Genomic DNA, 17,217 nt, shown 5'->3' with positions numbered 1-17,217 from the left:
AGTGTATGCATGTAAGTGTGTATGAAATAAATGTAATTAGAAACAAATACGGTTTGAATGAAAACTTCTAGGTTTTGGGTTATTACTGGACTCTTATTTGTCTTAACTTTGTTTTCTTGGACTTAGGACTTAGAACAGTGACTGGTCCTTGACGTGGTATTTAATATTTAAAGTCAAGACTTAAAAGGGCCATACAATACAGTGTCTTGTATGTGCTTTGCATCCCTTTAGATGCTTTTGAGAATGAATAACTTCATTAGAAAATGCTGAGCTTGTAAATAATGTTACACTGAGTTTTTGGCTTGTGAAAGGGGGAATTTCACCTTTTTAGAATGCCTCATTAATTAGTTAGACTGTATATCCTATAATACAGACTAACATAGGATGTGACTAATACAGAAGCCAACTTCATGAATGTCACTGGGTTTACTAAAGAGGTGTGTCCACTGTGAATCTGCTCCACGCTGGCAACACAAATAGTGACAAGAGAGTTGGATTGCACATCACTGCACTTCAGTTGTTGGTAGAATTCCTGACATGATTTAATGATGAGTTTCTGTTCTAGTAGCGATTTGAACACATTTAGTTAGACTTCATTGTTCAAAAACCAACTAAGAGTGACAGTTGGTTGTGTATGCAGGTTGGGAATGATTAAACTCTGCAGGGAATACGCAAAATGTAAGGGTTCTGATTATTTAACAATAAATAACATACAAAACAAATTACTTCTAACACTTCAAAACTCATTCATTCAAGGTACATTTTCCTCTACTCAAAAATATGTTTTCTTCTTGTTGCTTTAGTTGGATGTTCTCTTTAATATACAGAATGATAAAAGGACAGTTTGTTTTCACATTCATCCGCTGAAGGTGGAAAGTTTCTCCCTGCTCACCTTAAACCTGAGTTTATTAGGCATGTACATGCAAGATGATTTTGTGACATCACAACTTCTTTGGAGCTGATAATGATCCAGTAGCAACTTAAGCGTGATGTGGAAATGTGAAGCCTCCAGTGCACAAACACTGAGAATGGACTTAACATTGAAGCATGAACACTAGTTATATTTACATTTATTAAATTAATAAGCTCAACACCAAACGTGGAATTGAAGAAAAACCTTAGAAAAGTATACAGTTATTGATAGGTCTGGAACAACGCTATTGATTATGGTTGATTGATTTATTAAGTTGCAAATACAATATTCTCTAAAACTGAAACTTTGTATGTGGAAATGTAAAGCCTGCAGTGCTCAAACACTGAGAATGAACTCTACAATGAAGTAGGAGACATCTTGTGTCCAGAAGTTAAACTTTTTAAATTAATAATATTTACATATTCATAAATTCTAGATTTTTTAATGATGGAGAAGGGTGTCATTTTAATGATTTTAACAAGATAATTGTACTTTTCTGTCACACACAAATTATGTCTTGAAGGGATCTTCATATATTGTCTGCCTGAGTTCCTCATAGGAATCTAGCGATCAACAGCACACACACAAAAATAAACAACATAATAATGATTTGCTTCCTTCTTGTACCTGTGCTTCATGAAACAATGGTTCGTTATACTCAGCCATACATGCAGTGTAGGTTGTCAGTAGTCTTCCTGGTGATTGACAGCAGGGAAGCCCCGCCCGGGAGGCGCCTGACGCGGAGAAGCAGCCCCTTCTCATTTCCAGCCCCACTGAGCTCCATTTTCTTCTTTCCCGATAATCAGGACCAGAGGAGTAAAGACTTGGAAAAATGAATGAAGAATACGACGTTATCGTCCTGGGCACCGGGCTTACGGTGAGAAACATTTAAACGGGGTGATTCCGTGCAGAGGGAGTGATTTGCAACCTGTTACCAACGCAGTTAGAAGTTGACAGTTTGGCTTCGAGCTAACTGGGCCTTTAATCGGCAGGGCTAGCGTTAAGTAGCTAGCTTAGCCGCTAACCGAGAGGTAGGGAGTACCTGTTAGTCAATGGAAGCTGTAAGCTAAGTAGCTACCGCTAACTGTTAGCACTGTGCTAACTGCAACTACCCTCTGTCCCTGGAAAGATTAACGCTACGTTAAACTGTTAATTTAGCTTAATAAAATAATTCAAACCATCCATTTCTCTAGTTAATGAGTTATCTGTCGACTCTGGGTGCAATATGCTCCGTAACTAGCCGGTTAACGCTCTTTGGGCGCCAGCTCGAGCAGCTTTTCTCAGTCAAGATAAGATTATACGCGCATAATTAGTCTGCTAACGCTAGCGACCGAAATGAGGCTAACGATAGAATTACGACGTGTCATAGTTTCACCGAATAATCTCTGACGGGCAGTGTCTTTTTCACTCAGGTGTTGATATCGTTTCATCTGCTGTATTTTATATAGGTAGCCAATTATCACATGTAAGTAGTCATACGGTTGTGTAGATAGCTAACTAACAGTTAGCGGTTAACTTAAAGTATCTTAAGCTTCCGTGCGGTGCTTGGACTCAACAGGCTGCGGAGTCAAATTTAGCGTTAGGTCGTCTGCAAGCTCCATAAAGCTAGTTTCAGCAAAGTCAACGAAGCTTCAGCACTGTAAATGACTTAAACGTGAAGGTATTGGAGGGGGAAATGACTGGCTGGCTGCTTATTCAAATAACTGGATTTCCTTTGCACCGTTCAACTGTCAGAAACCTGAGCAGTAACGTTACATTATACACTCCAGTTTAATTCAATGCGTTGATTTGACTGAAATGAAACCTGAAGAGCTCATCTAATATAACGTAAAGTGGCAGTTTACGAGCTATTCTCGTATGTGTACGCTTTGTTTACACGGAAATTACCTTCTTCAACATTAAATATGCCGTAGTCTTCACAGGCAAAATGACACTCTCTGGCCTCCTAAGTGAGCTAGCTGTCAGTTTTACATGGCTGGAGCATGACAGGGAAATCCCGTGATGACTTTAGGACTTTATTAGGGGCCAAGGGGCAGCTTCCAGTACATCTGTTAGTGTCTGGACTGTTCCTACAATTTCAAACATCAGCACATAGTTTTGATGGGAACATTATCTGCTTTCAACCCCTAGCTTTAATTTCCTGTTAAATTATATTTCCTAATGAAAGCAAACAAAAGTTCCAACGCTGTTTTTTATGCTTCAGGCTCAGAGCCTGAAGAGCAAAAAAAAACAGACCATCATAAAGGGGGTTTGGTTAAGTTTTGGTGGGCTGGATGTTGATTAAGCCCACATTTGGGTGTGGTTCCCCAAAGACTGAGGAACCGAAAGTATGCTTCAAGTGCTCTACAGGCGAGGTTGAGCGAGAGTCGGACACACCAGCCTTAAAATCCCTGCAGTCTGTAGCTGAGCTGGCACCGTGTAGTTTTACATAGTTCAGTTCCCTTACGCGAATCAATGACTTTACTTTCTGCACATCTGACAACTTCCCCTTTTTGTACCACACAAACCCTGAAGCTGTTAACTCCACAGGTTATAAAGAGCTGTAATAGGCATATAATCAAAATTCTGAACTTTTACTGTATTCACTGAGTTAATAAGTTAAGTCAAGTAGTTGCAGTGATGAAATAAAGACGCCCTGCCCTGCTTTCATTTTCTGAATGTGAGATTTTGCGTCCAAAACACTTAAATTTGCACTGTCAACCAAGACTTAACATATACTGTATTCTGATGTCAGTATGTTTAGTATAATTTAGTTATTTTACTCACATTAGATCATGCCACTAGACAATACCCACACATTTAGATGCCTGCAGCTTGCAAGTGTTTCATAGGAAGGAAAACGTATTGTACAATGCAGCTTTTACAGGGGAACATACTTCATTGAAGCTTCTTTTTTTCCCCTTCTAAATTCATTCATCCTGCTCCTGTATGCTCCTGATTAGTCAGGCCTTTTGTACTCCCTCTCTGCATTTTTGATAGGTTTTAAGTGGCTGGAGGGGGGATGGGCTCTCCCATCTGCCCACTACTAATGACACATGAAGGGGAGTGGCTTGGCACAAGATATCAAACTGTACCTTAATACAGTCAGGTTGGCGTTATGATGCCGTCGGGTTCTTCCAAGTAAGCAGCTCTCTTTTTTTCACCTGAAAATGACAGAGGCGTTCAGGGCTGCGTGTTAGCAGCGGTTGAGGAGGTGGTGGGTTGAGGTATATATTCATGGCCTGGTGTGACAGTTGGGCATCGATCAGGAACTACATCAGCACCGACTAATGTGAAACCACAAGTGTGGGTGAAGAAGAAGTAAGTGATGGAGCCCACACACTCAAAATTGAAAACATTAGGTCGGTTTCCAGACTAGTGCTAGACTAAAGACAAGATTCAATGAAAATATCATTAAAAACTTTTCTTTTAGCCAAAAATTTGAGAACTTATCCTTATATGACCCATAATATACAAAAATGGAAATATTTCAATTTTTATTTGTACATCTGAAACAAATTTAAACTGAGAAATGCCTGAATATGAGCAGTATGTAAGGGTTAAATCTTAAACTGATTATCTTTGGGTTTTGTGTTATTGGTCGAATTAACAAGCTATTTGAAAACATCACGTTGGGTTTTGGCAAATTGTGACCAAAAAAGAAAGTGTTTTCTAATAGTTCATATGACAAATAATAAATTGAGGAAAAACTGGCAGAAAAAAATCATGAGCTAGCCCTAAATTTGAATTTATTGAAGCATAAAAACTGAATAACATTTCCCATAGTACTAAATGACTTGTGCATTAACCAGTTAGAAGCTCACATTATTAGATGGTGTGAGGACTCCATCGCCACCAAAAGCAGGAAATGATAGTCGAGACAATGCAGCCGCCACAATGCTTGTTTCCTCTCACGCCAAACTAAACAAGCTCAGTTCGTTAGAAGTGCTAGGCATTGCCAAACAAGCAACGCAATGATGAAATAAACACAAACATCTTTTTTTTTTTAAAGAAAGAAAGTTTTCTTTCACTGCCATTAAAGGTCTGTACATTCCTGTCTAATGCTATGAGCTGATCACATGTGCTGCATGTAAAACTTAGTTCTGCCTGTGGCTTACTGACACAGCTGGCAGATTAATGCAGGGAAGTGAAAAGTAGACTGAAGTACCAACACTTTCTAAAATTGCATGAAGGTGTATTTGTTAGTTCCCATCTCCTGATTAAAAAAAAATAAATAAATAAAATTCCACTGTGGTGATTTGTGGTCATTTCTGGCTGCAGCGACTCCAGCACATTACAGTCCAACACATTCTTGTAACTTCAGAGCGGAGTTATAAGCCTGTTGTGTCATTTTCAGTGTGGTTAAATCAAAGCTCGTATGGTCACGCTTCAATAGTGAAAAATCTGTCATGTGATCGTATCTTTTTGAAGTGCAGAGAGCCCCGTGTTGGACTTTGCGGCCTCTCGCCTTCTCTCTCTGATTTTTTTTTTCTTTATGGCTCTTATGTGTTAAAAATTGAACAGGGACTTCGCCTCTCTCTGTCTCCGCTCCGAATGTTTTTTATTGGCTCCAATTTTCCGCACGACTGCACACCGGATCAGCGCGTGTGTGTGTTTTTTTCCCCCTTCCGTCAGCACGGACACTACTATCTGGCAGAGGTAGTGATGAGTAGGCTGCCACCGGCTCTGTGTCAAAGCCCGTATTTATATAAGCAGGCAGCGGGTCGCCATCAGTCACGTCACATTAAAGGACTGACAGTGACACATCAGAACTGCCTCCCCTCCACCACCTCCCCTCCTCCACCTCCCCTCCAGAGATGCCTCAAAGTCAACAGCATCGCAAGATCACACAGGAGCAGACGACACCCAGACGCTCACAGACCGAGGCGATCCGGTTTCACTGCAGCGTGTTTTATTTTAGGGAGAGCACCTATGTAGAAACCTTCTCGGATGGAACAGGATGTAGAGAGGTTGCTGTGTCAGTGAGGTTATGACGGGGATGGCTTAGAGGTACAGTTATATTTAGGTTGAGCACAGCGCCGCGTTTATCTTTGGTAGCTTTATTATCTTCAGGGCCAGATTTCATACCTGCCTATCATTGGAAACTTCACGTTATGCGTGGCGGTAGATTGACCGACACACAGGTTTCACGGCACATCAAACTGCCAGATATGATCCGATAACATCTCAGTACAGTAGCACTCTGTCGCACTGTACAGTTTCAGTTCAGGCAAGTCAGGTTGAGTCATAAATACTCAGTGAACTGAAACACTGGGATGCAGCAGCACTTTTATCCACCAAAAAAATCCCTCAAAACAGGATGACACTGAGGAGCCAACCTCAAAAGGGAAAAGAGGAATGATAGGTCGAAACATATGGTCGTCCACATAGAGTCTGGTTCTGCTTAAGGCTTCTTCCTGTTTAAGCTAGTTTTTCCTCACAGCTGTCACCAAGTGCTGCTCGTGTGGGAATGTTGGGTCTTTTTAAATGAAAGAGTCTAGACCTGCTCTGTGAAAAAGAGCCTTTAGATAACCTTTGTTGTGGTTTGGCCTTAATTAATAGGCAGATAATGTTCTTGATTTGTTGTTTTTTCGTATAGAAAATTGACCTTTAAAATAACACAAACATATGGAGACAACCTAAAACATCTTGTTTTGTTTAAGCATTACACTACAAAATTCAAAGATATTAAGTTAACCATCATTTATGTCACAGAAAAGTATCGAATCCTCAAATTTGAGATGCTGCAACCAGCAAACATTTGGCATTTTTCTTTTTTAAAAATGATTACAAAGGTTATTTGATTATCAAAATAGTAGCAGCTCTGTTGTTTTTTTTTTTTAAACTATCTTGCTAATATACTCTTTCATGCAGTGTGCTAACTGGTTGGTTTGTAAACAAAGGATGTTGCAACAGTCACATTGTGAGAATTTGGTGAGAAATCTTCTAACACCATCAGAGTTGTGACACGTCTTCGGTCGCAGAGCGTCTCGATCGGCCGTTTTTGATTGACAGTCTGGTTTCTGTCACGAGCCAGTTAGAGCTTTTACTACTGAAGACCCAACCAGCCTTTCCCTCCTCTGTATGATGTATGTTATAAGGCAGGAGTGTCAAATACATTTTAGCTCAAGGGCCACATGCATGATCTCAGGTGGGACAGACCAATGAAACCATTGCATAATAACATCACATTTTTCTATAATAAACCAACTATTGACAAAATAGATGAATTTAAGGATTAAAAAAAAAAATCAAGACATTTTTGCAGCCTGGTCTGTCAATCTGGGGTTACCCTGGTAAGAGATACTGATGAAATGTGTCCAGGCCCACTGACACAAATTTGTCCTTCACATCAGTCAGGCATCTCAAGTTGGGTTGGACCTCCTGGCGGGGCTGGATCTGGGCCGCGGGCCGTATGTTTGACACCCCTTTTTATAAGGTTTCATTTCGAGAAACAGAGCTGTACCAAATAGACAAACGGAGCATGAAGTTGTTGTGGTCAGCAGAATTTCCGGTTAAAGGTGTCACAGCAACTGTATGGTTCCTGTCACGTTTCTGTAACACTCTAGTTAATTATTATCTCTGCAGTACTGAGTCATCCACCACTCAAATGAGAAAGTAGTGCCTTAAATTGATTGTAGTCACTGTGAGGATTGTACTGTCGCACTCCGTTAAAATGAGCCTTCATTGACTATAATGTAATTAGGTGTGGCGCATTTTTTTGGCATGTGGAGAGTGACACTAATGAGTCCTAATTGAAAGAAACAAATGGCAGGAACTCTTGTCACTTCCTGTGTCATAAGTCCACAGACGGCACACACAAAAGGGAGGGCGGGTGACATCAGCCAGGAAAAGTGGCAACGCATACTTGTATCTGTGTGTCTTATGTGAGAAAACAAGTTAAACGGTGCTCAGCCTGAGAGTAAAGCTGTCAGTCAGTAGTACAACACGTTTTAAAGTCCACACAGTCACATGACGCCATGTGTTTTCCTTCATCTATACACACTCACTGTTGTAATCGCGTTAAGCATTAAGGCCTCTGGTTCCAGACTCTGGCAAACATGCAGCCCTCCCTCATCATCGCTACCGAGATTTAAAGCGCTGTGAAAGCTGCAATCGCTGTAATCATCCTCCCCGCTCCACACGAGCACGTCACACGGTATGTTGGTACTGGGTGTGTCAGTGTTGGATTCTGGGATCCGCAAGCATTTAGTCATACAGGCTGGTTTGTTTGTTGGTTTTTTTTCTTCTTCCTTTCAGGCATTTGTGGCTGTGAATGAGCTTTTAACAGCTGAGCAAAGAATTTGTTGTCATGGTAACATTTCATACTGCGTTTATGTCATCCTGTGGTTTACAGAGAAATGATTGAGTGTGTGTGTGTGTAGCAGAATCCTTGTAGTTTGTAGCACTGATGCAATCATAATGTCTACACTGTAAGTAAGACATTGGTACAGGAGTCTCTACAATAGAAATATGAGCTGGATGATACAGCCAATAATGTTATGACTGTCTTTTTTTCCTCCAAACATTAATCAAACATTTATTAATGACTGATGTGGAATTTCTGAATGTGAATTTTGAGTCCGCAATAACAGATGAGACTTTTTCTTGGTGCAGCTGCAGCATTTATGAAGTGACTCACTGTAGTCTGTACTGAACATTTACCGCCAGACTGACAACTTACCGCTCACATTTTACCACACACTCATATTACACACTTCCTTATTCCTTAAAGCAGCTACGCTACTCGTATAGCAGCACCTCCCTTGTAGTTGTCCTTTGAGGAATGAAGAGAGGGAAGATTCTGGGATTTATTGCATTAGCCGATGACTCAAAATCATTAGCAGCCCCTTGATATTAGTGATTGTGTGAAATTTTAGCAGCAGCACTGATGAATAAATATAGAGGAAACACTGCAGTAACATTAGCATCTTAGTCCTGCATTGGGTCATGTTACATTTTTCAGCCTCATCAGTTCTCCCTCATCTTCACGTCCTTACTCCTCTTTGTGTTTTGTGATCTCTCTCCCAACAGGAATGCATCCTCTCAGGCATCATGTCGGTGAAGGGGAAGAAGGTGCTGCACATGGATCGTAACTCCTACTACGGAGCTGAGAGCGCCTCCATCACACCTCTCGAAGACGTAAGTTGAACTCTGACCGTTGAAGAAAGACTCCTTATAGATCTATTCTACCAATGACTGCTACTTTTTTTTTTTAAAGATACAATATTCACCTTTATCTTCACTTCTAGTTAAACCTTTTCGGTGAAGCACTGTTTACTTAAAAGCAGGTTTTATTTACTTCAGTTAGTGGTAGCCTTGTGAGTAAACGCTCTTCCTGTGTTTCCCCCGCAGCTCTTCAAGCGCTTCAACCTCCCCGGCAAACCTCCTGAGTCAATGGGAAAAGGACGGGACTGGAACGTGGACCTCATCCCTAAATTCCTCATGGCCAATGGTATACTTACAACACTCAGCTATATATCACATGCAGCTTGAGCTTGTTATATAAACCTCAGACCTTTACACACATAGAGACGGCCTAGTGTAAAACAAAGTTCCACTTTATACTTAAAAATTACCTCATGTAGAGTAACAGTGATGTTTTGTATCTCTCTCTCTCAGGTCAGCTGGTCCGCATGCTGCTGATCACACAGGTGACTCGCTACCTCGACTTCAAAGTGATCGAGGGCAGCTATGTGTACAAGGGGGGCAAAATCCACAAAGTCCCCTCAACTGAGACCGAGGCTCTGTCATCTAGTAAGTTATCAGAGAAATACAGTGAGAAAATGAATGTGTGGATATGTTGTTTTTATGTATTTGTTCTATTGTCCTCTTATTTTCTTCTTTTTTGAAATTCTTTTCTTTTGAGTTGTTTTTTCTTTTTCCTTTCCATCATTTACACCAGTGGTTCCCAACTGGTGGGTCGTGGTCCAAAAGTTGCTCATTCTAAAATGACTTGTAGGTAACGTAGAGCAGAGGTCACTAATAGGCGGACCGCGGTAACTGATGAAATATTGAGGATTGTTCAATTTTGTCCAAGCGTTTCTATTTGAACGGGCGCAGCTTCTCCAGCTATTACGGTAAAAGTGGAGCGGCCCTCGGAAACCCACAGACTACTGTGCATAGCCAATCTTCTCACGTGACGCTAATCAGCCAATCAAATCCGTGCATTCGGACATGCAGAGAGACTGGACTGTCAGTGAGATACACACTGAGAAAAGAGGAGAGACAAAGGTGGCAGATAAGAGCTAAAACTAAGCACTTTATTTAAGAACCACAATCAAAAGCTTTCTGTAATGCACTTTATTTTAAAATGCCATTTTTATTTGATATAAGAAAAGAACATTTATTTATCTTATTCTTATCTTATTGTCTGGAACAGCGCTTTTACTATGAAGTCCCATTTCCCCCACTTCCTATTCAGAGGCAACACCACGTGAAACTTTTCTAGTACCAGTAACCCTGTCGACACAGATTTTCTTTGTGGGTCATGTGACCCTCACCTTGCAGGTCCTTGGACTGTAGCAGCTTTTTGCAGAGACACAAGATATTTACACAGAACTTATTCAGCTTAGTTTTACTGACACTGAACACAAAGAATAAGCTCCAAACTTGTTGTTTAAAGCCCTGATGTCACTCTCTTGCTGCAGTGCTTCTTATGTAATTGAGTTTTAAGCCTCAGTTGTAGTGAAGTTATTTTAGGGGCAGTAGTGAGCAGGGTGTAACTTCAAATCCAATAAACAGGTAGAATGGGTGGATGGAAGTGTACTGAGTGAGTGTGAAGTTGGTCGATGTGTGGATCTGATGTGTGTGTGGGGGGGGAATCTGGACCCCGACGGACCCTCAGTTGGGAACCACCGATCGATGTTCTTTCCACTCGCTCTGTCTAAAGTCTAAACTTGTCGCTCTCCCACAGGTCTGATGGGGCTGTTTGAGAAACGACGCTTCAAGAAGTTCCTGACCTTCATCGCCAACTTCGACGTGAACGACCCCAAAACCATGGAGGGCGTCGACCCCACCAAGACAACAATGAGGGCCATTTACCAAAAGTTCAGCCTGGGCCAGGAGGTCATTGACTTCACCGGCCACTCCCTCGCTCTCTACCGTACAGACGAGTCAGTAGTCCTCATGATTGTTTCATATACATTTTCTTTATACATATGTTCACTTACTCACACCTCATTGTGATGCCATGTCACCCAGCCTTATTAAACTGTACACTCTCTTTCTCTCTCTCTCTCTCCACTCAGTTACCTGGATCAACCATGCATCGAAACAGTAAACAGGATAAAGCTTTACAGTGAGTCTTTGGCCAGATATGGAAAGAGCCCATACCTCTACCCACTGTACGGCCTGGGAGAGCTGCCACAAGGCTTTGCCAGGTAAGAGACTCACCCTTAGATACATGTGTAACATCTGCCAAATAATTAAGGGCAGGAATCTCCAGGCACCTCACTGTTCGACTCAGATTCAGAGAACTACATGTGGCCTTTTTTTCCCCATCAGCATCACGTTATTAAGTTAACATTTAGAACGCCCCCCCCCCCCCCCACCCCTAACTAAACAGTTTGCACCATGAGTTTTAAATGTCACTGCAGCATCAGATATGCAACATGTGGCTCTTATCAACAAAAAGGTTGCACTAATTATGGAAGCAAAGAAGCAAAAATGAGGAACTAAACTAGGAGCTATAAAAGTATGTTTCCTGCGTCAGTTTCCATAGTATCACCGTAATATTTATTGATGCTCAAACAGTATGTTGTGTTAATGAAGCGTTACAGTCTGTTTGACCCCTGCCAACTCCACCATGATACTGTCTGAAGTAGGCCCACTTGAGCGGAGGACCTGTTTGCTACTATTGTAGAAGAGCTAAATTTAGTCTGTTGTTCTAGTAAGGAAAAAAACAAAAGGTGTCACTAATGACATTAACAGCAGCTCTGTTTTATTAAGTGTCCCACTGAGACATGACAGTCCACCAGCGTTCACAATACCAGCACCCTGAAACAGATTTTATTAGTTAAATATCTTTGCTTTTCTTACTTTTGACATGTCAAAATGGTGTTAAGGTGTTTTTTTAGGTCATGATTCCACACATTTTCCCACAGAATCGACCTTTTAAACAGTAAACAGTGAGGAGCCATACCTCGAGTCAGCTAATCAGTTCAGTATTAAACATAATCTTGTGTCACATTATTAATATTGTAGTATTATACGGCTCACTATCATTCATTCATTCTCATATTGTTTGATAATGCACAAAACTTAAGTAGCAGCCTGATCGACCAATAGGGCTGCAGTATAATGTTACTGCCAGAATGACCTCATTGATCTCAGTTATTGATTATTGGTTTTTAATGTGTTTCCATTCCAGGCTGAGTGCTATCTACGGTGGGACGTACATGTTGAACAAGCCCATCGAAGAGATCGTGGTGGAGGATGGAAAGGTGGTGGGAGTCAAGTCTGAGGGAGAGGTAAGCGTCTGTCTCTGATTGGCTCATAAAGTCCTCCGGAGACATTATATGTGATATTTGTGTGTAATGATGATGAGTTCATAATACAAGTAAATATAAGATGTATTATTACTTAACTATACTTATAACTTATTACGCACAATGGCAATATTAGACTTTTGCAGGCATTAAGCCCTCTACCCCCGTCCTCCAACAGATCGCCAGGTGCAAGCAGCTGATCTGCGACCCCAGCTACATCATGGACCGCACCAGCAAAGTGGGCCAGGTGATCCGAGTCATCTGCGTCTTGAACCACCCCATCAGCAACACCAATGATGTCAACTCCTGCCAGATCATCATCCCCCAGAACCAGGTCAACAGGAAGCACGGTGAGAGCACACAGGAAGCCAGCAGTCTACACAGACACAGCAGCGTCTCACCTCTTTATTTATATATAGAATTATATCAGTGAAATAGAGAACGATTTATAAGAAGATATATAGCCATTTGAAATAATAGTAACTAGATACTATGCTAGTACTAACTACCTTTTTTCATATCAAGATGCTGAAGTATTGAAGTTGTGCTCTAGTGCCAAGCTGGTTGGTTTTTACACACGCTGTACAGAGTTGGAATTTTATTTCTGCTTAAAATAATCGTAAATGTCGGTCAATTCGCACCATCAAATCACGTCTTCTTCACATCACTTTTTAGCAGGTTTGACACTTTTAAATGAAGACGGGTGCCAGTCAGAGTCACATCTAACAAATACTAATTCTAAAATAGAAGGAAAATAGCTCCGTCAAAGCCGTAAAGCAAATCGAAATGAAATATATTTATTATCTGCAGTACATCTACCCTTTAAACAAGTGCAATACAAGCAGCATCTGGGTATGTATGTTTGAACTTGTGTGCGTGTGAGATTTTTAACTTTAATGTGAATTTTTCCTTTTTGAAGTCTTTATTTGAGCTCCACTCGGGCAGTGCAGCAGGAATTGTAGTATACCTGTACAGTGACAATTAACTATTTTATTCTATTCTATTCACCAAAAACCAGCCCTGCAGAAACAAATAGACCACATCTGGATTGAGTTTTCAATAGGAGTATTAATTGAAGCAAGCAAAGCAGTCTCAGAGTTTAGTTCACTCGGTAAAGAGTCAACTAAACCACTGCAGTTCAATCCAGTTTTCAGTTTAACAAACATACATAAAACATAAAATGTATTAGGACAGGATATAAAAGCAACACACGGCAAAAAAAAAGACATTTAAAGACGATTAAAAGTGTTAAATTGGACATGAAATGAAGCTAAAATAGAATAAGACGGATACAAACAGGAGAATAAGAAGTTGCAGTGCAGTGTGAGATCCTAACCCTTTTTGACAATATACATGCTGGTAATTTTGTCAGCTGTTACCCAGAGCAGTGAGAATGAACAGACAGTGTAGTTACAACAAGTTGACCCAAAGCAAATGTCTTAACAGAAACAACTAATAAGACGCATAACGGAAGATAAAATTCAAACACAGTCAAACCATCAGACATGAACTTCTTCCTTTCCTTGTTTCTCCAGACATCTACGTCTGTATGATCTCCTCCGCTCACAACGTGGCAGCACAGGGGAAATACATCGCCATCATCAGCACCACAGCGGAGACGAACGACCCCGAGAAGGAGATCAAGCCCGCCCTGGATCTGCTGGAGCCCGTCGAGCAGAAGTTCGTCAGCCTCAGCGACCAGTTCGCACCCACCGACATGGGCACCGAGAGCCAGGTACAGTCACCGAGATATCACGTAACACAAGAAGCACATTTACAACAAATCAGGTGCACTCTGTGTGTTTATTTACATTTCCAGCAGCCATTTGATTCCTCTCACTCCAGTACAAACTGAAACTTGTTTGGCAAGTACTAGACAGGATATGAACTCAGTGGTTTTTACACAATGTTTTAAAATGCCTTGAATACCAGAGTAGTAGTTGCGACATTGAACTCAAAACAATTAGAGTTCATCCTCAGGGGAACTTTAGTGCCTCACTTCCTGGTCCTTGTGTGAAAAGGAAGTTGATTTTGTTCACCAGATACACAATGTGATCATTTACGTCATCAGGCAGAAGCTGTAGATTAGACCTGATAATTATATACAATGATTTATAGCAGCTTTCATACAGGTTAATGTTCAAAGTGCTTCACAGCTGATTGACAAGCTGATAATAAGACAGAACAAGTGACAACATAAGGAAAAGGAATAAAAACGATGAGGGAACAAAAACAAATTAAAACAAAAAAATTGAGACTCAGACAGAGATGAGAAAATAAAAACATTAAGAACATTTAAATAAAGTAAAATAAATAAGAGAAAATGTAAAAAAAAAAAAAAAAAAAAAAAATGAAGAGGAAAAAGATGAGATATTCCTTTATTAGTCCCACAATGGGGAAATTTGCATTACTGCAGCAGCAAGTGGACAGTAAAAATAGAAGAGGAGCAATAAGAAGAAGAATAAAGAACAATAAATAATAAGTACGATAAGCAATAAGAACAATAATAGTAAAAAAATATATAATATATAATAAAATAATATAATGATTGTTGTGATGGACTACAAATCCCAAAACTACATGTTACATATTTCCAAATACTTAAACTAACACTGACAATCAGAAGATAACACACACACACACACACACACACACACATGTGACCTTTCCAAATATGCAGTGTCAGCATTGTACAAGTGTTGCACAGTTCAGATGAGTGACACACACTGTGCTCCATGTTTAAAAAAAGCAGTGATATAAACAGTTAATCCATTAATAACATATTTCTATTTTGTACATGTACTCATTTCTGTTGCTATTTTCATTTTGCGTTAAAATGGATTTAAAGGTTTTAACATGAAACGTAACAGAATCATTAGCCTAGCATGTTGTATGTTATGTAAGAACACGTTATCTATGAGCCTCGGCTGTTTGGTGCTGTGTCAGCGATACGTCCTGCACAGGAAACACCTCTGGAGTCTGGTTCCTTCCTTTTAAAAAATAAAAGAAGAAAGAAATATTTGTAGATGGTTTGAAACTAAAGCAGAATTTAAGAATCAAACCTGATATCTGACCTGGATTATTTTATCTATTTTAATGCGCACTGAGATTTGAGCTCTTGATTTAAAACATCATTTTTTTCCTCCGCTCTAGATTTTCATCTCCCGTACATACGACGCCACGACCCACTTCGAGACCACCTGCGACGACATCAAGGACATCTTCCTGAGGATGACTGGCTCGGAATTTGACTTTGCCGAGATGGAGCGCGGGAAGAAGGACATCTACGGCGACGCGGCAGAGTAGAGGGCGAGCCGACCACGCTTCGCTAAGAACACTCTCCGACGGATCATCAACAGACGACGCTGCCGACATCGGAAATCTTACAAAAAATAGAAAACCTACACAAAAACGTACACACCAATGGGCCGGCCGATTATCCAAATACACGGTCGGCCCATTGAGGAAGTTCATGATATAGAGAGATATGATATAGTATTGTTGGATAGGGTTCAGGGAGGGAGCTATGCTTTTTTCTTTTTTTTTTTCTTTTTTTTTTCTTTTTTCTAATCACATTCAGACGGATGTTGCACTAAAACACTGGTTATGCCTGATATACAGTTAATACCCGACATTCTTTCTTCTGCTGCTGTCATGTTTAAAGATGACGCATAGTCCAAAGATGCCAAATCAAAAGACGAATCATAATCAGTAGTATTTTACAGAGTGTGTGTCGGGGAGGGGAGAGGAGGAGGAACAGGGGGGGTCTCTGCAGGTAATATTTCATGTGAGGGAGAGAAAAGTGGCTTGGCTTTGTCAGTCTGAGTCTAATCATGTGAGCAGCTGAGGGTTCCTTACCGGGTGTAGCGATACAAGCACACCCAGCAACAGCAGCAGCATGAGGAGGCACCTCAGCCCGTCAGATAATATAGTCCTATTGTGTGAGATCAAGTGGTTTTAGGGGTGCGTGGGCTTGATATTTTTATGTTGTTGTTTTTTTTGCCCCCCTCTTTTTTGTTTTCCCGTCGTCTCATCTCCAGCACAGCACAGCCAGACACTATATACCGTAAGCCAAGCCACCAAAAGGTGGGCGACCGTAGTCCAGCATAAAACTACCTGAACCTGTATTTCAACAGCTTGAGTTACTATAACGCATCAGAGGAGATATATTAGTTCCTGTATTATGCAAAAAAATTTTAAAAAAAATGATGGGTGACCCGAGCATTAACAGCTGATTGATGGGAAGTGTGGTTTGACTGTAATCGCTTAAGAAGGACCAAAATGTGTACTGCAGCAGTATTGAACTGATGAGAGCCCCTGTGATAACTTCTGTTTTGAACAACTGTATAAAAAAACAAATAAATAAATAAATAAACATCTCGGGCTCAAATGATTTCTGTACTGCAAAGTAAAAAAAAACAAAAAAACATCTTTGTCAAAAATCAAAGCCGTGTGTTTGATTCATTTATTCGCTCTTGTGTGTTCATCAGTGTTTGTGTAAAGTGAACAGTGACTGCTAGATGTACAACACAAGTTAAAGACATCTCTATACAGTCAACAGCAGATTTATACTGATGGTCAGGGGAATCATCATTGAACTTGAGAATGAATTCAACAATATCACTGGTATGATTTCAGGTAATAGCCTGGAACTACAGCTGTCACATTAGGAAAAGTTGCATCATGACATATACTTCATAATAGCAACATTTGCAGTTATGATTCCTTAATTAAAAGTAGTTTAAAAAAACATTGTATTGCATGTAACAATATAGTTCATTTTTTGATCTACATCTTACCAGGAAATTACAATGATACTAACATACAGATACATAC

At 40.4% G+C, this 17,217-nt stretch overlaps 1 protein-coding gene across 1 annotated transcript; it reads left to right on the top strand.

The window, feature by feature from the left end:
* Positions 1-1,648: 1,648 nt before the first annotated feature.
* On the top strand, positions 1,649-16,839 carry gdi2 (GDP dissociation inhibitor 2). Its single transcript, XM_062443652.1, has 10 exons — positions 1,649-1,790; positions 8,927-9,034; positions 9,248-9,347; positions 9,515-9,649; positions 10,809-11,007; positions 11,143-11,274; positions 12,264-12,363; positions 12,560-12,731; positions 13,917-14,116; positions 15,535-16,839. The coding sequence occupies exons 1-10, from the start codon at positions 1,746-1,748 to the stop codon at positions 15,685-15,687; spliced, it is 1,344 nt and encodes a 447-aa protein (XP_062299636.1). The 5' UTR covers positions 1,649-1,745; the 3' UTR covers positions 15,688-16,839.
* Positions 16,840-17,217: the final 378 nt, after the last annotated feature.

This window comes from Scomber scombrus, chromosome 22 (genome assembly GCF_963691925.1).
Source record: "Scomber scombrus chromosome 22, fScoSco1.1, whole genome shotgun sequence".
Lineage (NCBI taxonomy): Eukaryota > Metazoa > Chordata > Actinopteri > Scombriformes > Scombridae > Scomber > Scomber scombrus.
This window is presented reverse-complemented; position numbering and strand designations above follow the sequence as displayed.

What these genes read in the sequence shown, in the direction of transcription:
- gdi2 (XM_062443652.1), top strand. Translation starts at nt 1,746, where the DNA reads ATGAATGAAGAATACGACGTTATCGTCCTGGGCACCGGGCTTACG. An exon ending in CCATCACACCTCTCGAAGAC is followed by an intron (nt 9,035 to 9,247) that starts GTAAGTTGAACT and finishes TTTCCCCCGCAG; the next exon opens with CTCTTCAAGCGCTTCAACCT. An exon ending in CCAGGTCAACAGGAAGCACG is followed by an intron (nt 12,732 to 13,916) that starts GTGAGAGCACAC and finishes TTGTTTCTCCAG; the next exon opens with ACATCTACGTCTGTATGATC.